The 20,390-nt window shown below is 36.8% G+C and overlaps 3 protein-coding genes and 1 pseudogene across 4 annotated transcripts; 1 reads left to right on the top strand and 3 right to left on the bottom strand.

Moving 5' to 3' along the window:
- On the bottom strand, nucleotides 1-1,188 carry LOC147521654 (F-box only protein 13-like). Its single transcript, XM_086566096.1, has one exon. It carries the CDS (start codon nucleotides 1,186-1,188, stop codon nucleotides 1-3), a length of 1,188 nt encoding a protein of 395 aa, XP_086422222.1.
- Nucleotides 1,189-3,847: 2,659 nt separating this feature from the next.
- On the bottom strand, nucleotides 3,848-6,718 carry LOC147521653 (RINT1-like protein MAG2L). The gene is given in 4 exon segments (XM_086578900.1): nucleotides 3,848-4,982; nucleotides 4,984-5,422; nucleotides 5,424-6,300; nucleotides 6,403-6,718. Coding segments are annotated over 4 exon segments (2,442 nt in total). The 5' UTR covers nucleotides 6,686-6,718; the 3' UTR covers nucleotides 3,848-4,139.
- A 5,374-nt stretch (nucleotides 6,719-12,092) lies between these two features.
- Nucleotides 12,093-15,092, top strand: LOC147521652 (uncharacterized). Its single transcript, XM_086578843.1, has 5 exons — nucleotides 12,093-12,577; nucleotides 13,081-13,226; nucleotides 13,551-13,827; nucleotides 14,021-14,293; nucleotides 14,470-15,092. Exons 1-5 carry the CDS (start codon nucleotides 12,272-12,274, stop codon nucleotides 14,944-14,946), a joined length of 1,479 nt encoding a protein of 492 aa, XP_086434969.1. The 5' UTR covers nucleotides 12,093-12,271; the 3' UTR covers nucleotides 14,947-15,092.
- A 530-nt stretch (nucleotides 15,093-15,622) lies between these two features.
- LOC147521651 (uncharacterized) lies at nucleotides 15,623-18,506 on the bottom strand (annotated as a pseudogene). Its single transcript, XR_015205450.1, has 8 exons — nucleotides 18,119-18,506; nucleotides 17,254-17,334; nucleotides 17,029-17,088; nucleotides 16,736-16,779; nucleotides 16,484-16,526; nucleotides 16,307-16,378; nucleotides 16,124-16,225; nucleotides 15,623-16,036 (listed from the first exon to the last, which is right to left on the bottom strand). The product of XR_015205450.1 is annotated as an uncharacterized LOC147521651 (transcript).
- Between the last annotated feature and the right edge of the window lie 1,884 nt (nucleotides 18,507-20,390).

The following is a 20,390-nucleotide window of genomic DNA, read 5'->3' as shown; positions in this document are numbered from 1 at the left end:
CTAGGCCCTATCTTCAATGTTCGGGACAAAGGAGAAGGCTGATAATAACCTCTTCGGATGTCCACAATTAGGATCCAAACACGCAGGAAGCTCCTTCCAAGTATTCTCCACGATATTAAACACCACGGTCATAGTAAAATTGTACTCCATTGAGCTCAGACAAACCATGATATAATCTCCACATCCAGTGCAGGTAATTTCAGTGTTCAGGCCATTGTAGCCTTGAGACATCTCTAGGGGCATAGCTGCTATATTATTCCACCTCTTCTCCTGGCAATGAAACTCCCAAACTCGAAGAGTCTCTGCTCTGTTCTCTTCCATCAGCAACAAAATAAGAATACGACCATGGCATTCTGCCAAGTCAAAAGAGCAAGCTTGTCCATGAATGACCGGAGGAGGGTAAATAATTGCAATCTTCTTGTTGGTGTTGCAACCAACTAGTTGACCACTTGGCTCAAGGTAGTAAACCATCAAGTCTCCAGAACTATTAAATGTTGTGACACCTTCTATTTCCCTTGTAGGTGCCCACTCAACATTAATTCTGTGAGCTGGCAACAACATTTCTCCAGCATGCAACATGTTTCCCGCAACGAGGTTGTTGCTTTCGACATAGTTAGGGTCAAAGCAGATTACTGTCAAAGGAAATTCCGTCCAATTATTGGACAATGACGAGTATATATCATGTAAAGAAAAATTTACCATCCAACAAATCTCACAAACTTCATAAGATGATCCTCTAGCATGCATTGTTATTGCCTTAAACCACTCAGTTCCAAAAACCACATCGATGTTACGTGCAGACCCATTTAATGGATTGCAAACAAAGAGCATGCCCGTTCTCGATACGCAGCACATAAGACCATTTGAGGCTGCCAGTGGGATTGATGGTATTCCAGCATCTGAGTGGATCTGTAGGCAAATGTGGCGCCATTTATCCACTTCCATGTCATATACTACATTAGAAGGGAACTTAATCCCAAGCATAAAAAACCAAGGAAGGCGATTGGAGAACTCCTTGGTGGCTTTCTTAAACGTAGGAGAGCAAATAACTGATTCCCACCTCCTACAGACAGCTTGACAACGGAAAAAGTCAGCCACAGGAAGGCGAGCCAATATGCTCTCAACAATTGCATTGTCAACTTTTCTCCATGGGTCTTGGTTGGCTAGGACGGAATCCTTAATCGCCATAAGCTATCTCTTCTAGCCCTCACTTTAATTCAAATACAGCTGCATCATAAAACGCCCTAGAGAATTAGAAACTAGATAGATATAAACAAAGAATCTAATCTAGTAAAACAGAAGTAATAAAGAACCACAGTTTACTCTTCAATAAGCACTATTATTCAGTTGGAGGATACAGCCATCTAACCATATGCAGTAGAAACCACGACATAGAAGGTTTAAAATTGAACTCGGAACAAAATAAAACGGACAGTCGAGTGTGTTGTGTGGTATGGAAGTTCTTAGACTCCCTTCATCTTGTTTCTGGCCATGTCTGGTACTAATAGCTAAGCATTAACCCTATTTGGTATACTAAATTAACTTTTGTGTGAATCATTTGCAACAATCTCAACTTTATGGGAGACTGATCAGATAGTAACTCGACTTAATTTATATATTTTCCCCAAATCATTGCAGATTTTCGGACCAAATTTTTTGTGGCAAGCATTGCAGTCGAAAAAAGACACTATATGACAAACCACAAACCACATTTCACAAATACATCTCATCCACAACACGCAAGTATCTACCTATATGACAGGTGAGCTGAGCATAGATAGTTTGTTTGTAAACATTCTCAAATTATTACTTATTTAGACAGCATATACTCAGAGCCTACTTAGTTTGCAAGTACAGATCCTGTTTGCTATTAATTACCTGCAACTTGTCTTTCATATTTTTTCTGAAGTCATCTGAGTTTGTTACTTCCATTATCAGAGGTTAGTCTGAAACGAACAGGAGCATAGCAGGAAACACACACTCACGGTTGAGATGGAATTCTCAATTTCTAAATTTTACATTTTGAAAAACAGGGACCCAAACTCTCCCGGGCCTACAACATCAATCATAGTATAAAACCATGTACACAATGCATGGACTAAGCTTCATTAATGCAGAACGAGCAGGGGAGTTGTAGTTAAAGTGAAAGGGAGGAAAAGGAATATTGATATATAAAGAATATCAAAGTAAAACAGCTTACCATTTCTTGTTTAAAATAGCATAAACACAGAGTATCTGATAAACAATGCCAAAAAAAAAAAGATGCTCTTTCCCTTATTAGGCACTTACAAACCGCATTTGATTGGTATACAAATCATCTACAAAATAATACATTAAGTGCTGCAAACATCATTAATTCAAAAATTCAAAGGATCAGTGTGACGCAAACTAATAAAGATGTGATATTTTACTCGAAATTTTATGAAATAGAAAATTCTAGTCGGACGAGCAGATCACAGAAAGAATGGCAAAAAAAGAACAAAAAGAAACAAGAATCTCCATGAATCAACTCTCAAGAACAGCAAATCTAAATCCAAGCAAGAAAGAGATAACCCCAACTATGATGAGGTTTGAATACAGCTTGTTCAAAAACAAAGAATCAAAGTTTGGACTTTAAGAGTGAAGAACCAAGACATGCATGAATGGGACAAAAGCGGAGAGAACAATAAGTTGAAAAATTCATAAAAGGCAACTTCTTTGCATAGTAAAATTTGCGTATAAGGCAAATTTGCAAAGTTTGCCTTATATTCTGTTCTCAGTTTTGATTGCATAAGATGTACCAGTTGATTATAATCAGTAAATCCAGATAAATCGACAAAAAATCGTGACTTGACCAATATTGTCCCCATATCACATACAACCATGCCAGTAAACTAATAGCACACCACAATGACTCGTAGAACAATGACAAAATCATAGATTAGCATCGCAGATATAGTTATTCAGAAACCACACCCTTCATAGCGGTGAGAAAATTTTATTTCAGGATAATCTCATGAAACATACCAATCAATTAATAAATCACTTTGATGCATCAAATAGTACATAAGCTAAGATAATTTCATTGGACAAACTACAAAGAAAAAGAAAGAAGTCAGAATTTACTATCATATTACTGGATAGGGGAATAAATGAACATAGCAATACTGAATAAGAGGAAAAGGAATGAAGAAAAACTCAGACCCTCGAAAGAAAAGAAAAGAAGACAGAGGAGTGGCGTACCTTTTCTCTGAAGATGGGTTTAGGACCACAAATGCTTACGGGAGAATATAGAAAGGTATATAAAAGGGGAAACAAAAATGACACGCGGATAATTTCTTAAAGAGAGAATCTTACCTACCGGTGTTGGAAAATCGTAAATGCAGATTTTCCTTTTATGAACTAGTGAAATGTGTCATGTAACTCCGGTTATTTTCCTTTTGATATGTACTTGTCATGTATATTCTAAAACTCATGCCTAATGCATAACACATATTACCGCACATCATAGACAAATTGCCAATCAGATATAGCTTGTGCTAATTTGCTATAATCTTATTTATAAAGAAGAAACTATGAGGATTTTGGCAACTCTTTTAAGAAAAAGCAATAAAGTTGAACTATGCATTAGCAATGCCCACTAGAAGTCATGGTTTAAACCGAACTAAACCCTGAAAATACAGGACAAATGCGTACAAGTAAACCAAGTGGACACAGCATAGGAAATTGACACAGTAACCATTGTATAATCGGTAAAAAGAAGTGAATCCAAGACCGTCTTTTAAGATGACAAACAAAGTTGGCAAACAAATAAACAAAGTTCCAAAAGGAAATAAGCAAAAATTAACTCTGATTTAGTAACCAAATAAGAGAAAAATATACCTTTCTTTCGTATTTAAGAGACAAAGACACGGCCTTGTTTGCAGGCTTAGTATCTGGACGGTATAGGAATCTACGACATTTTTCGGAGGCAGGTCTTGCCACTTTTGAGTCTTGTTAGAGGTTGTACATTTCTACCACTGTGTTGAACCCACTTGCCCACCAAAGTGAATGCTGCAGCAAAAGGTATTCTCATGGAATGAAGGTCCTCACATTTTCCAGCGGCAGTGGTATCTGTTTAATATTAATCAGACTGTCACAATTGGGCAATTCTATGCATATCAAGGTCCAAACTTTCTAATCATCAAAATCTTTTCAGCCTGATCAGGAGATATGTATGAAACTCCACTGGATTGCAGTACTTCCATTCTCTTGTCACCTTTGGCTAAGACTGACTGCAAATTCTTTGCATCCTCCAAATCCAGCTTAAACAATTTCAGGGAATCTCTAATGCAGGGGAAAAATGCTTGTGGCCTAACACAGAAAGGCTGGAAAACAAGGAACAATGCTTGCATATCAGTTGAAAACTGATTTACCCCCCTCTTGGAAAATGTTGCACCACCCATGACAATGCTGCTGAAAATAAATTGGTCGAGACCATCTGCAATGCTTCTCCATAAATACAAGAAATCTTTCGAGTTTAGACCTGTCTTCAAGAGATGGAGCCGGTTTCTCAAAGTATCCAGTGCTTCGACAAAATCAGAGGACTCGGTGTTTGCAGTTCCCAAAAGTGTATAGTCACCACAATCTTCTAGATTCCAACCCCACTTTTCCTTGTTCCGAACGTATTCACAGGAAAAAATGTCAAATTGTCGCAAAAGATGAGCCATTATCTCCACGATCCAGTCAGTTTCTAATTTCATCAAAAACTTCACTTCTTCCCAAAAGAAGCAACAATGATCATCCTGGTCACTTTGTACCTGACTGTTACTATCATCTTCCGCCATTCTCATCTCCATGAAGTTCACATCTTCACTCCATTCCCGCAGAATGGATTCACAGTATCTAGCAGCATTAACTGATTCACATATTTTCATTGAAGCATCATCCTCTGCATTACTGGCCATGTATATAGTTTCTGTACAGCGTTGAAGCAAAATATTAAAGAAATGCCACAGGAATCTTCACGGAAGATGATCTGATAAATTGGATCCGCAGTAAGAAGCTTGGCAAAGTCTGGCACCTTTCAATCATTACTTGTGTTATCTTCACAACAGCTTCTGCTATTGGTGGTGCATTATGGTCTTCCCCACTAGTAAGGATAAACGATTCGGGCTCCAATTCTGTATATGACTTGACTTTGTTACTAATCATCCAGGCTTTTGGATTTTCCAACTCCGAACTTAGCTTCTTAAGAGCGTCCTTAAGCTCTATCTTAGCCCAGATCCTGAGCCAATCTGGCTGATCACAAAATATTGACAGAAGTGATATCTCTCTTGAAAACCCTATCGACTCCCCTGCTACATGTGCAGTTCCTAAATCAGCAAGTTTATGCATTCTGTTATTGAAGGAAATAATAAGGTCAACCAGATGAAGCCATGAATAGATAGTTTCTGATTTACTATTCTTCTCTTAAGTATCTCTCAACAAGAACAGAAAAATCTCTTCTTCAAATTATGCGAGAAAGTATTTTACTCATCGCCAGTACCCAATCTTCCTTTGCACTACAGCCAACCAACCTTGCTTTATCAATCAAAGGCTGCAAAATGTCGTCTATCCCAACCACAAGATCCCTAGTGACTTTATACCCAAGAGCAAAAATAAACTTGGGTTGATCATGCCATTTTGAGAAATGGTGCTCAGTTCTCAATGCAATAGGAGATACCAACTCATCAATAGTCCAAAGACCATACCTATGATCCCTCTTGTGCCCTAAAACATCAAAGTTTTTCCTCTTCTCTCGGTTGTGCAGATGCTGCAAAGAACATAAAGCTAGAAAGCTCTGAGAGTACCTTTCTTTTGTCCCACCTTGCATTAAAACCAATGGGTTTGGCAATTCTGAACCATTTTCACCTTCTAGTTCAGATGTTAAAAGAGGTGGTGGCCATCCTATAGAATTCAGAATAATTCTATGATCAGCAAGTGCTTGCAAGCGGAGAACGGCCAATGGTTTATCCACTCGACCATCAACTGACTTCAAAAGCATACACCATTTTGAAGTATTTTTCAACACACTTGTTAAAACATCCTCAATATCATTCATGGCTCTACAAGCTAAAATCATTTTCTCATTTTTCCATCTGTAATCAGTTCCATTCAATGCCTTTTGATTCGTTACACAAAGAACTGCATCTTCAAGATCTCCTACAAGTACTTCCAGACTCAAAGTAGTCTCTACATAACTACGAACCATACCGATTCGACGCAAGTCCTTAGCTAGAATCGACAACTCTTCACCCAAACTTCTCTTACATTTCCTCAACCCCACTTTCTCATTTCCATCTACAATCCACAATACATTAACATTAAACCCAAACTTCATAAACACATATATAACAATAAAAAAGCATACTTTATATGAAATATAAGCAAAAATATACTAACCTGAAGATGGCTTGAGCTCCAAGTCACGAAACTTGATATTGAGTTGATGAAGAACAGTTTTTGCAGAGTTTGAACGAGAAGCCCATTGTGCAATGAGTGAAGAAAGAGTTTTCTGAAGAGTTGTGAGGTTTCTATCCAAATCTCCACACTCTATCTTCATATGTGTAGAAACAGATGAAGCTTTATATAAATCATCTTGGGTCTTAAAATGTTCATCTAAAGAAGTTAACAAGTTTGAGGAGAAACCTGTTATTGGCTTTGGTAATACAAGCAAAGACTCCATTACTGGAAAAAAGGTTGCAACTCTTTTTCTTCTTTTATAGTAAAAAGATAAATAGTAACTGATCTTATTTTTTTTTTACCAAAATAATAACGTATTTAGTACTCTTGTTTGTTCGTTACTTATCATACTACCAACGTACCACATGATTCTTTTTTAACCAATGGGTAAGACCTAATATCGTAATATTTCTTCTGATTGGTTTTTTGTGTTCGGTAGGTTTAGGCAGGGCTAGAAATGGAGCGGGTTCGGGTCGGATTCCCACTCAAAACTCTTTACTATATTTGGATCCATCTGGATTCGGGTTGGATTTTGGATATTCATTAAAAAACACTAAAAAATACACTATTTTAATGATTTTCATATATAAATTAATTGTTAGGCATCAAAATATAATTTTTGTTAAAATGATTTGGGTTTTCGGATATTCGGGTCGGATTCTAGTCACAAACATAGAAACCATATCTATTAAAATGGATTCGGATATGGTCAAATTAGTCGCATCCCGCACCATTTCCAACCCTAGGTTTAAATTTGGTTATTTGAAAAAGAAAAAGATGGCATACTCACGTAGCATAGCGTTGTGTCGAAGTGGAGGGTATTTTGGTAACCTCCACTATTTAATTAGGTTGATTTTTTTTTTTTTTTTTGGGGTTTTTCTTCTTACCAGTTTGACTTCGGTCAACTAACTGTTGACCGATGGAAGTTGAAAATGTGGGGATATCGAAAATGATCTTCAAATGTGAAAAGTATCGCAAAAAGAGATCTTTAAATGTGGGGTATACTTTAAATTATCCTTTTAGAATCATAGATAGTAATACTTGAAATGGGTCAGACCTAATATCGTAATATTTCTTCAGATTGGTTTTTGTGTTTGGTAGGTTTAGGCTGGTTATTTGAACAAGAAAAAAAGATGGCATTTTGGTATGGGTACACCGGAAGGTCTTCAGAGAGTCGTCGGCATGGTTGTCTTAAGGTGTTGTTGGAGTATATATGTCTTCAATAGTGAATCGCCACCTCCACCGAAATGTCATCAAAATTGTTTGCTAACAATGTGGGTCATGAAGTCGTGTTTAAACTTACTTTGTGAAGGTGTTGTTTCTTTTGAGCGGACTTGCTTTAGCTTGGTTTTTGGGTCAAGTGTTGAGACATCTGATGAAGAGGTTCACTATATGCGTGGGGATGGTAATAATCCAAGGTTCTTGATGATGGTTGTGTAATGCATTTGCTAGTTGACTTAGTTCTTCAACTGGTAAATATTTGTCTAGAGGATTCTTAGTTGGGAGTTCACTTTTCGCATCAGCCATGATTTCAACTATAGTACAAAATATTCTGATATATCGCGATATTTAGAGATATCTATTCAGATTTCAGAAAAAGATATATAAATATCACAATGTGTTTATAGATATATACGACTGTAAATATCGGTGATATTTCGATAATATTTGTAATATTTGTGATATTTGAAGATATTTTGTGATATTTAGCGATATTTTGTGTATATAACAATTTTATTTAATATTTACCATTATATTTCAAATAAATATAAATAATGTATCATGATATATCAATAAATATCTACAATATCTATGATATTTTGGATATATCTATGATATTTACATATGAAGCAATGTCAAATATCTCCAAAGAGAGGGATATATCCACGATACATATCCAGAAATTGAATATCGATAAATACTCATATCCTGATATTTTGTACTATGATTTCAACTATTATAAGGGATTCGAGTGGATTCACTGAAGCGGTATTGTTTGCCTCTATAGCACTAGTGAATCGGAATGAGAAAAACCAGTTTTGTCGTTGGAGCTCTTACTGCATATGCATTTCAAAATTGGTGAGTCCCACATGACGTCAACCAACAGAGATAATAGATTGGAACAAGTCAAACAAACAATACAAATTGAAGAAGTAAAATTGGTCTTTCAGTCAACTAAAGAGACTAAAAATTAAGTGCCTACAAATTGAAGAAGTAAAATTGGTCTTTCAGTCAACTAAAGAGACTAAAAGTTAAGTGCCACATGTTAAACATAACAATGTTCAACTTCGGCTCTAAAGAAATCCCCAATATTAGAGGTTCATCAACAGTAAACCCTTCAAAATTATTGAAATTCCCAATATTAGGAAACCCTCCAAAATTATTGAAATCCCAGCCATTAAGAGGAAATGCATTAAAACCATGATCTCCAAAATTTAAACCATTCAAACCGAAGACCCAAAGTTATTTAAACCCCCAAGCACAAGTCCATTTTGCTGCTGCTCATTCTCATTTACGCCCTCTCCCAAAAGGTAATGCATTCAAACCAAAGAAATTTGCATCCCCAAAGTTATTTAAACCCCCAAGCACAAGTCCATTTTGCTGCTACTCATTCTCATTTACGCCCTCTCCAAAAATCACAGTAGGGATAATTTCCGCATTTTCTTGCTGCTGCTCATTCTCATTTATGCCATCTCCAAAAATCACAGCAGGGATAATTTCCACATTTTCGACCAACCCAGGAACAATATGGGCAACTTCAGCCAACACAAGAACAATCCAACCCGAGGACCTGTACTCATCAAAAGGCGCCACATCATCACGGACAACTTCACTAGCCAACTTCGAGTACAACAATCCAACCAAGTATCATCCGGTTAAGGGATCTCTACTTGGAGGAGGATCACCGGGATCACTACTTGAGGAGGAGGATCATCGGGAATCACTACTTCGAGGAGGAGGATCATGAGTTATAATCTCAGGTAAGGATGACTCTAAAGCCTCCAGAAAGAACTCTACAAATCACAGACAAAACAACAACAAAAAAAAGTTATAAAACAAAAAACAAAAGATAACACATAAAATAAGCAAAAGATAAACATTGTGGAACAAGATATTTTTCATCACAAAAGGATATATATATATTTTTTAATAGGCCACATCTCAAAACAGCAGCAAGTCTCCATAAGCCTGTTAAACTTTTCCACCATGCATGGATCATAAGCCTTAAGAGAATTGTGTACCTTATCAGGTTCAGCTCCAAAGAAATCCCCAATATTAGGACAAAGTTCAACTTCAGCTCCAAAGAAATCCGGCAAAGGTTCAACAACAGGAAACCCAAAATCCCCAATATTATCAAACCCCCCAAAATTATTAAATCCCCAGCCAGGAGGAAATGCATTAAATCCAAAATTATTAAAACCCCAGGGAAATGCATTAAAACCATTCAAACCGAAGAAATTTCCATTTTGCTGGGCAGGGATAATTTCTACATTCTCTTGCTGCTGCTCGGTGTTAGGGATAATTTCCACATTTTCAGGAATAATATGAGCAACCCGGACCAACACAGAACAATCCAACCCGATCAGACTCATCAAAAGGAATGCAAAATATATCACGGACATCTTCTTGATCAACTAACTCAGGTACAACAATCCAACCAGTATTATCAGTTAACGGATATCTTGGAGGAGGATCACCAGGATCACTATTTCGAAGAGGAGGATCACCTGGATCACTACTTCGAGGAGGAGGATCATGAGTTATAATCTCAGCTAAGGATGACTCTAAGCCAGGAGAGACAATTCAACAAATTGTTAACTTCCTATAATATTATAAGTATATATAACATTATATAAGTCTTATATAGACTTATAATGTTATTTATATATAACATTATAACATTATACATAATGTATAATATTATATAGACTTATAAAAGATTAACATTGAAAATAAAAAATTACATTGTTTTATTTTTATTTTTTTTAAAGTTGAAATTTTATTGATAATGATAATGAGTTTTACAAATAATTAGGATAAACATGCAACAAGCTGCACCACAAGTCCTCTTTTTGAATTTGTGTTTTTTGTTTGTTTGTTTTTTTTTTTGTTTTTGGGTTAGGTCTGACCGTTTGTTTAAGAATTGAGAGTGACATACCATTATAACATTATATATAAATATAGACTTATAAAAGATTGACATTGAAAATAAAAAATTAATTTGTTTTTTATGTGGAAATTTTTTTTGATAATTTTTTTTGTTTTATGTTTATAAATTGTGTTTTTTTTTTTTTTTAACTTTTTTTTTAAATGAAATTTTATTGATATTTAATTTATATAATGATAATGATAATTTTACTTAAAAATAAAAAATTACATTGTTTTATTTTTATTTTTTCAAAGTTGAAATTTTATTGATAATGAAGTCCTTTAATTAGGATAAACATGCAATTGTGTTTTTTTTGTTTTTTTTTTTTTTTGTTTTTTTTTTGGGTTTTTTTTAAGAATTGAGGTCCCATTATAACATTATATATAAATATAGACTTATAAAAGATTGACATTGAAAATAAAAATTAATTTGTTTTGTTTTTTTTTTTTTTTTATGTGGAAATTTTATTGATATTGATAATGATAAATTTTTTAATTAAGCGATCCTTTATGAATTGTGTTTTTTTTTTTTTTTTTTTTTTATTGAGGTCCCAACTTGTGGAAAAGAAAGGAAAGAGAGCATACAAATTTGTTATTGGCGATTAGAATCTCAAAAGCGTGGCCTAAAGCGGAAGCTCAAAAGCGTGGCCTTAACTATAAAAAACTCTACAAAGTGAAAGTTATTAATTGAAATAAAGAATAAAAGTATTTTTTTTAGGAATATACTAGTGTAAACCAAATATTTAAGAAGATTATGTTCACTTGAGAGTCCTATCTTTGGGTTCATAATGTGAGTAAATTAAGACCTATTTTTAAGGAAGTTTTTGGTGATTTTGTGAAGTTATAGGAGATTCTGAGGCCTTCCTTAAGTGAGGCCTTAGGGTGGTTGCCTTTTGGCCTTAATGATGAGTGAAGCACTTATTAGAATTATACAAACCGACCGGTTGGACTTGGGCCTTTAGCTATTTGTTTTAGTCTCATCAACCCATAAAAATTTGTTTTAGTCGGCACTTAATGTGTGTAGCTGCTAAAGTGAGGTTTAAAGAGAACTAACAAAATTTATTGTGAAAGCAAATAGTGCGGTGATGAACTGAATGACAATTGTTGGCTATGATGGCTAGATTGTGCCGAAAATATCAATTTCTAATATAATCACCTTGCCATTAGGTTTTAGGAAATGCACTATTTTAACTCTTTCCTGAAAAAATAAAAAATAAAATGGTCGTATTTTGATATTAACTAACACTCTAAATACTCTACTAGTCTACTTACAAAAAAACATTTCTCATACTCTCGTTCTTTCATGAAAATCAGTGTGTCATCAAAAATCGTCTCTCAGTGAAGCTGCTGCAAACAGAAAAAGAAAAGGACTGCTGGACTTATCAGCTACCATTAAGCCCAAACATAAATGGGCTCTAGACTGTAAACTTTCGAGCCCCGGGGCCGTGAGAAAGTTGCGTAAGGACCGTATCGAACATTTCGCGTATAACTGAAAAAAAAATAGTGGAGGCAACCAACTCTGGTTTGCAGAAGGCAAGTGGAGAAACCATCCATCCCCTCAATTGTTTATACTTGTGGAAGACAATTGTTTAAACCATCCATCACCTTTGTTATACATTTAATATTCACTATTTATACAAGAGAAAAGAGAGATATAGGCATGGGATACAAGCAGCCCAAGGAACGAGTAGCGTTCGTGCTGATTGATGGATTGGGCGATGTGTCGTTACCGAGATTTGGGTATCGTACTCCTCTGCAAGTTGCCAAGACACCCAATTTGGATGCCATTGCTTCAGCTGGAGTAAATGGACTTATGGATCCTGTTGAGGCAGGGTTGGCTTGTGGGAGTGACACAGCTCATCTCTCTTTATTGGGGTATGATCCAAGAGTCTATTATCGAGGTCGAGGTGCATTTGAATCGATGGGTGCTGGCTTGGCAATGTCCCCAGGAGATATTGCATTCAAGGTAGTTTTTAGCTAATGTAGAAAATGCTTTAACTTCATTTGTAGGCGATCTTTTGTTAAATATTCTTGAATTTATTTTCGTTAAGGCGTGATATTTAACAAGTCTTACCATTTATCCATTTCAGCATTCTGTACATTATTCTTGGGATTCAATATGCAAAAAGCAATATCTTTGATAGAGTTATGGATAATTAAGTAGCATGAAGTTGCATTGTTGTTTTGTATTAAATATTCAAATAACTGGACTGCTTCTAAGTAATTAGCTTGTTTCGGATAATTGATTGAATAGCTTGTTGGTGCTGAAAGTACTATGTATATGCATAGACTTCACTCTATTAATATGGTTTGGGCATTCCATGACTTACTCTTCCCTTGGCTTCTGCCTGAAGGTGAATTTTTCATACTTGGTTTCTCTATACCGGAATCCTATGACAAGTTTGTCAATGCAAGTTTTTGTTGATTTCTTCATATAATGTTCATATAATGACCTATCACTATCTTTAGTCGAACTTTGCAACATGGGACGACAAAACTGGAATTGTTACTAGCAGAAGGGCTGACAGGCACTTTGAGGAAGAAGGTCCTATCTTCTGTGCAGCATTGGATGGAATGAAGCTGCCATCTTATCCGGGATATGAAGTTAGAGTCAGGTGCAAATTCTTTGTAAATTAATTTTGAAGTAACATTAAAGGCGAATCGGAGCTGATTACAATTTTAAGTTAAAGTAGATTTACCAGCAGTTACTTTTTATTGAAGTACTGAAATTGATTATGCTCTTTTTGTAAAGATATCTGCATGTAGTCTGTTGCTTGAGATAATTTGAGGGCATTATTTATTTATGTTGGATACATTGCTATACTGATTTGTCTTTGAAGAGGATAAACATTTATTTCGTACATCTTTGAAGAATGTAATCTTCGTCAGAAGTTTATGCTCTGAAGTTTGAAACCGTATGTTTTCCACTTTTCCATCAGATATGCCACAGAGCACAGATGTGGAGTGGTTGTAAAAGGGCCAAAGTTGAGTGGAAATATATCAGGAACAGATCCGTTGAAGGACAACCGCTTACTTTTGAAAGTTGAACCTCTGGATGATACTGATGAAGCAAAGCATACTGCTGCAGTTGTCAATGAAGTATCCAAGGAAATCTCACAAATTCTTGTCTCTCACCCGTTGAATGCAAAGCGTGCTGCAGAAGGGAAGACAATTGCTAACGTTGTCCTTTTACGTGGTTGTGGTATACGTATCGAGGTTAATTTTCTGGTGTATTATGCTATATCTTCTCTTTCTCTTATATTTACACTTTTTGAGGAAACAGAAGTATTTCGTATGTTTGTCACATAAGACTTTACTCTACCTGGCCCCTTTTATTGTGTATTGCAGCAGTGGTTTACCGAATTTCGAAGTGTGAGCCTCTCTTAATTAGTCATTTTTATTTGCTCAGGTTCCTCCATTTGAAAAGAAGCATGGGTTATGGCCTTGTATGGTAGCTCCCACCAAAATTATAGCAGGCTTGGGTTTGTCACTTGGCCTTGATATCCTAGAAGCTCCTGGTGCAACTGGAGACTATCGAACCCTTCTAACTTCCAAAGCAATTGCTATAGCTAAAGCACTCTCAGCTCCAGTCCAACCATGTCCTCTTGTTTTTGTGCCAGGAGAGGAAGATCACAAACCTGGGCGAGTTGATGGCTATGACTTTGGGTTCCTCCACATTAAGGTCGTAACATACAAAGTTTCAGTATTTTATTAGCTTCTTCATTGTCACAATGCTTAGGTATCTCTCAAATGCTGGGGGTAAAGATCCCATTTTCCAAATTTTTGTTCATTTCTCCATACACAAGTTATGTTTTCTCAACTCCACAAGTGTAAACCTGTACTATTTTGTTGTCATAGGCAATAGATGATGCGGGTCATGATAAGGCGAGCATCTTTAAAGTAAAAGGATTGGAAGCTGTTGATCAAGCAATAGGACAGTTGGCCAGGCTCCTGTGGGAAGCAGAGTCAACAGGAAATTTCCGATATTCATTATGCATCACAGGAGACCACTCTACTCCTGTAGAATATGGAGATCACAGCTTTGAACCAGTCCCATTTGCACTATGCCGGTTACAAAACTTTGTGAATGCCGTGGGAGGGGAGGCCATTGTTATGGGGACCTCTCTTGAGCCTTTTCCTCTTCCAAAAGTGGAGCCTGATGAAGATTTACGAGAACTGAAGGTCGAAGAGCAGATAAGTAAAACAGGCAGAGGTTTTAGCGGTGATTCAGTCCGTGAATTTAGCGAGATAGCAGCGGCAAGGGGGTGCCTTGGGCGATTTCCTGGGGGTGAAATGATGGGAATCATCAAAACATTCCTTAAACTGAACATATGAGCAATTTCAGTAAGGAATGGTCCCGGGAACCCTTTTCTTTTCTCATATATTTGTAAGAATAAACTATATGTTCATTTCCAACAATGGTGCTAACATAAAAACATAATAACTCAGTGCAACGTGAATGAAGAATTTCTGTTTTCGTATGATCCATGTCAACTTTGCAACTCTTTTATTTGATTTGATTTTTCTATTTGGGGTTAAATTCTTTTAAGTCAATGTTGCAGCAACGCACTGAAAGTGCTTATAAGATTGAAGTACAAATTGGACTGAGAAGTCGGTTATAACAACTTAGCAAGGTACTCTTCTGGTTACTGTTTGTCAATGACAAACGAGTTTGGGATAGATGGAGAGGGTGGCCAATAGCCACAAAAGTGGAAGATGTGATACAAAAGAAGATATAGATAGATCACTCGTCTGGATCTCATGATAAAGATCATGAGACGTCTACTTGCAGGTTGTAAGGGTCTGTTATGAGGTAGTGTTCCCCCACTACGGGAATTACCACGGCTTATGGTCTTCAATGAAGATTCATGGACCTCATGCAAGTCACCCAGTTCACATGAAAACTGACACCGTCATTAGTCTTCTACTCTTCTTTGGATGTTCAGACATGGATGTTGACATGGTTGGCTTTTGAAGTTCAAATAAAAATAATCTAAAAAAGCAAACCAGATTCCGAATCTAAAGGACCCTTATTGCCCAATAAAAATGTGACAAAAACAAACAACCTCAAAATGATCTGATTCAACGTACACATTTTATATACAAGTATGCTCCACGCCAGTGATTTTACCATAAGGAACATTACAGTAACACGAAATAAAACTGTGACCATTATATTGGTGAACTTAAATGTCGTGACCACAGTAGTTGTGGAGTCTTCGGCAACCTCCTCGAACTCAATAAGAGCAAATAGAAGGCCGAGAACACTTTAGGACTGCAGTGCCAACTGACAACCAATTCACCATTAAATTGCTTTCTTGAGCCATCTTGGCAGTGTCAAAGAATCCTTCATCCCGAGCCTTGATAAAATTACAGCATAAAGTATGTGTAGCAAGAATACAAAGAATCCACAATTGAGAAAAAGCTGTTTCAATGAAGGACACATTTTAGTTTCTGCCAAGCACAACGCAGCAGAAGTAAAATCGGAACAATAAAACAACTAGAAGAATACCAGTGTGCCAAATATTGTATAAATTGTATTCATCGATGGAACTGCATTTACACCTATGGCTGTGAGCAAATAAGTGAGAGAAGCATGGATGTTTATGGTGATCTGCAACGAACAGAAGGATTCAGAAACCAAGTTGCAAAGACAAGATTAGTTTCAACAAGATCTCACAGGTATATCCCTTACCAGAGCAAGTATATTTTCTCTTATTAGGAACGATGATATTAGGACATACCCTACTGCGCCCATTGCTCGAACCTGCATGAATTAAATCTACACTCATCAGAAATGCATATATAATGTGCAATTGAAAAATGTCACAGAAAAAGGTCTGAGGAGTCGGGATTTAGAAACAGGCAATACAGCTGTGCACATGGCAATTGAAAGACCCCAATTAGCTCCCAACCTGAGAAGATGAACAAGCACAAAAATCACCAAGTTGTTATTCTATAGAGGTTGTGATTTTTTGAGGTATAACAAAAAGGCAGAAGAAGGTGAGAAAAGAAGAACAGAAGAAAGAGATGGAGAAGGAATTGCATGCCAAAGCATTACTTCTGAACCTATGTGAAAATCCGGTATGGAGGGTGAGGATTTAAAAGTATATTTGTTTAATACCTCCATGAAGAGCCCATGGAAAGACCAACTAATCCATGCATAAGCTGTCCAATAAAACCAACAGATAAGACATAATTCAGTTATTTTAACAAGTGAAGGAATACCATTTACCTTGAATGCACAACTCACATTATACAACAAAAAGGTCACATTTCAAGAAAAGAGGTAATGCACTAATAAATCATTTATTGCAGAAAATAAAAAATAAAAAGGATTTCTTGAAGTGCAAGAGTGAAGAATACTCTAATATGAACAAGTGCAAGTGCAGGAGTGAATTTCCAAAGAATTCTCACCAGATATGTAGATGCTTTCACTGGACCAGACAAAATAAACAATAACATGGCAGTGGCTACCTGAAAAGGAGGACAGGCTTATTTGAGTTTATGCCTAATTTTGTCAGTCCTGAAATATCCATTCAAATACAGCTTAACCTAGATTAACGGAAAAAAAAAAAACAGCCTAACCTCAAATCATCGTAAAAAGTTTAGTAAAAGCAAAGAGATCAGAGGGAGCCAAACCATAGTTTTTCTACCAGCTGCTAGACCCCATCTCATTGAGGATATAACTATAGGAAATGCAAAGAACCAACCAAAATAGTTCTGCAAAAAACCAGAGTTGCCTCAGTATAATAATTAACAATGAAAACATAGTGTAGTCGGATAGATATGGTTCAATGCATTCTTTCATAAGGGTGACGCACTTGTCCAAGCCACATCTGCATTATGACTTGGGTGCGTATTTCATTATTTTCTTTTCTTAATTCCAAGATAGATAATCATCAGCTTCTATCACATATTATCGTTTTCTTCTGAAATAACCTTTGTTTTCATGCTAGTGAAATCTAGTACACGCTGAATCTTACCCTCCATACCCAAGTCGATTCCAACACTAGTTCGTGTCTAACACTCTGGATACCACATATTAATAAAGCCACTATTTCCTTCATTGAGAAAGATGATATAACTAAGTTAAACTATGGTTACTGAACCATTATGAAACCAGAAGAGATCATGCATTTAGCATTATGAGTAAATAATTCTCTTTGCCCTAAACTTGAATTACAATAACTAAGTTAAACTATGGTTACTTCCAGTGTCGGTATGACAACAGGCCAATTTTCCAACCCTGTAGTGTCCATCGACATATGCCTATTATCAGCCATCAAAATTCTGATTATCATTTTGTCCTAATGCTGTTATACCTCTAACTTGGAACAAAAACAGTATACCCTATCTTTCTAATAAACTTCCAACAACTTGCCATTCATTTACACTTCAATATCAACTCATACCAATTGAGTAATAATAGACTGTATAGTAAAATTCTCCTAAACAAAATTCTACAACACTTATTAAAACAAAGAAGAAAAAATTTGAGACTAACCTCAATAGAAAGAGAATTGCTTAAAAATAAGCAAGTCCAGAGACAGCAGCAAACATGGAACACTCAACCAACCTTAGAGTCTTCTTGTAAACAGGTCCATCAGTAGCTAAGTCTTCATAGTCTCTCAAAAGATCAATACTTTCTACTTCACTACCCCACATTGAACCTTCACTCTTACTAACATTGGTTCTATGGTTATGGAAATTGAACTTAGAGACTGATATTGAGAAAGAAGAAGTGGATAAAGAGATGGCATGGTGAAAGAGAGATGAGTTTGGGGTTCTGGGTGAAGAGAGAAGGGAATGAAGAGTGGTAAGCTTGTAATTGTTGAGACAGTGAGGGGTAAGTTTGAGAAGATTCATAGATATTGAGAAACAATGAAGGAGTGAAGAAGAGATAACGGTTTTAACGGTTTTAATTTAGTTCTGTTTTTTAGCGGCGGACCGACCCAGTCCGGCCCACTAGTACATGGTTCACTATTGGGCCGGATGCAAACTTAATGGGTGTATACGTAACTGGGAAGCCCAAAGAATTGCCCCAATGTTTATGGATGTCTCCCAATGTTTAAGGCTAAGTCCAATAGTGTGGCAAAACACTAAATATCACGAAAAATCTAATCCAATGGTGCGTCAAAACGCTAACCCACCAATGCTATCGGTATAAGTTTACCTATTTATAGCGCCAGTTTTAACGAGATAGCGTCAAGTCTACACGCCAGTATGAGTGGCGGGTAGAATAAATTTATCCCACACGCCACACTGTATGGCGGGCCATTGGTACTGGCGACTGTCAAAAAAACATTGGTTTTGGAAACGCTAACCCAAACGCCACTGTACTATTATGGTTTGGTGGGATAGCGCACCAAACCAATGGACTTAGAAAGCATCTTTAGCGATTGATATCAACCTAGCATCAAACACCAAATTCTCAACTTTGGTGTTTTTTCAATTCCAGGAGAACTACATGTTGATGAAAACACCAAAAAAACACCAAACCAAACACCAAATCGACCAATATTTGGTTCCGGGTTTGGTATTGTATCAAATCACTCATGCGGTTTTGCTAAAACCGCGGTTTTGCTTACACCGCGTGGGCTTGAGCTAAATGGACTTGATGGCGGTTTTGACAAAACCGGCGTGGGTTCGGGCTTCAATGGCTGGTTTTTGCCAAAACCGCGTCGCTTTTTCGAAAATTAGAAGCGTGGTGCATAGAACTTGAAAAATTATGAGTTGTGCATAGAAGTTAAAGAAATTAACAATTGTGCAATTGAAGAAATTAAGAATTGTAATTCAAAATCGAAAAAATTAAAGAAATTAAAACCTATGATTATGATATAAATCATATAATATCCAAAATAATTCAAAACCTTCATCATATTACATCAAATTTATTTAGCTCTCTTCTTACCCCTTACCACTCAATCCCTATCCTCTCTCTTTTGGACGTTCCGCTCCTCTAAGTTCCTAATCGGGGACCGATGATCTTCTCATGCGCGACGGAGGTTAACTACTTCACTGAAGTTCCTCATATCCACGATGTTCTTTGCGTGTACACTTGCTGCATATCCTCATACGCTTTCGAGAGTCTCCATCATGCGTCTGTTTTGATTGTTGATATGTCCGAGAATATGCCTCATCTCTTTCTTGGCTATAATGATACGAGGGCGGTCCTCATCCCATCAAACATAAGAACACGGTTCTCATATCTTTCCCGAACCTCGACCTAAAAAATCCAAGAAAATACGATTGTGAGTACATATTATATATATAATGAAGAAGATAAATAAAACAATTAAACTCACCATGGTATCTTGATCAATATCGCGGCTCTAACTTCGAGGAAAACAAGTATGAGACACCTCGGGGAATGGAAATATAAGTAGGCTCCCCATCAGTCCACATACGGCAAACATCGAGGATTACCGCGCATTACCACGAGCCGACCGATATGCATTCGAGGGTTGTGGGTTGTAAAGCAGTCAGTGGCGGATGAGGAATCGTAGCTCACGCCTCATCCCTTCCAGCCCCACAAACTTCGAAGTTGCTAGCGACCAACGGAGGCAACAACGGACCCATGGAGACACGGTTCCACCATCTATAATAATTGACCCGGCCGATCTGCCGCTTCAACAACAAAAGAAGACGTGTCGGCCAAGGACCACCACCGGCATGAACTTCATGAACTTGAATTCTACCCCACGACTTTGCATCACTAACATCGGCATGGGAGCATATGGAACTCCATAACGCCCGGTCATCACGCCTCCAACATC

This window comes from Coptis chinensis, chromosome 1 (assembly GCF_015680905.1).
Source record: "Coptis chinensis isolate HL-2020 chromosome 1, ASM1568090v1, whole genome shotgun sequence".
In the NCBI taxonomy this organism is placed as follows: Eukaryota; Viridiplantae; Streptophyta; class Magnoliopsida; order Ranunculales; family Ranunculaceae; genus Coptis; species Coptis chinensis.
This window is presented reverse-complemented; position numbering and strand designations above follow the sequence as displayed.

Coding starts and splice junctions, on each gene's coding strand:
- LOC147521654 (XM_086566096.1), bottom strand. CDS start 1,188: ATGGCGATTAAGGATTCCGTCCTAGCCAACCAAGACCCATGGAGAAAA.
- LOC147521652 (XM_086578843.1), top strand. CDS start 12,272: ATGGGATACAAGCAGCCCAAGGAACGAGTAGCGTTCGTGCTGATTGAT. Junction 12,578..13,080: donor CAGGAGATATTGCATTCAAG/GTAGTTTTTAGC, acceptor CACTATCTTTAG/TCGAACTTTGCAACATGGGA. Junction 13,828..14,020: donor GTTGTGGTATACGTATCGAG/GTTAATTTTCTG, acceptor TTATTTGCTCAG/GTTCCTCCATTTGAAAAGAA.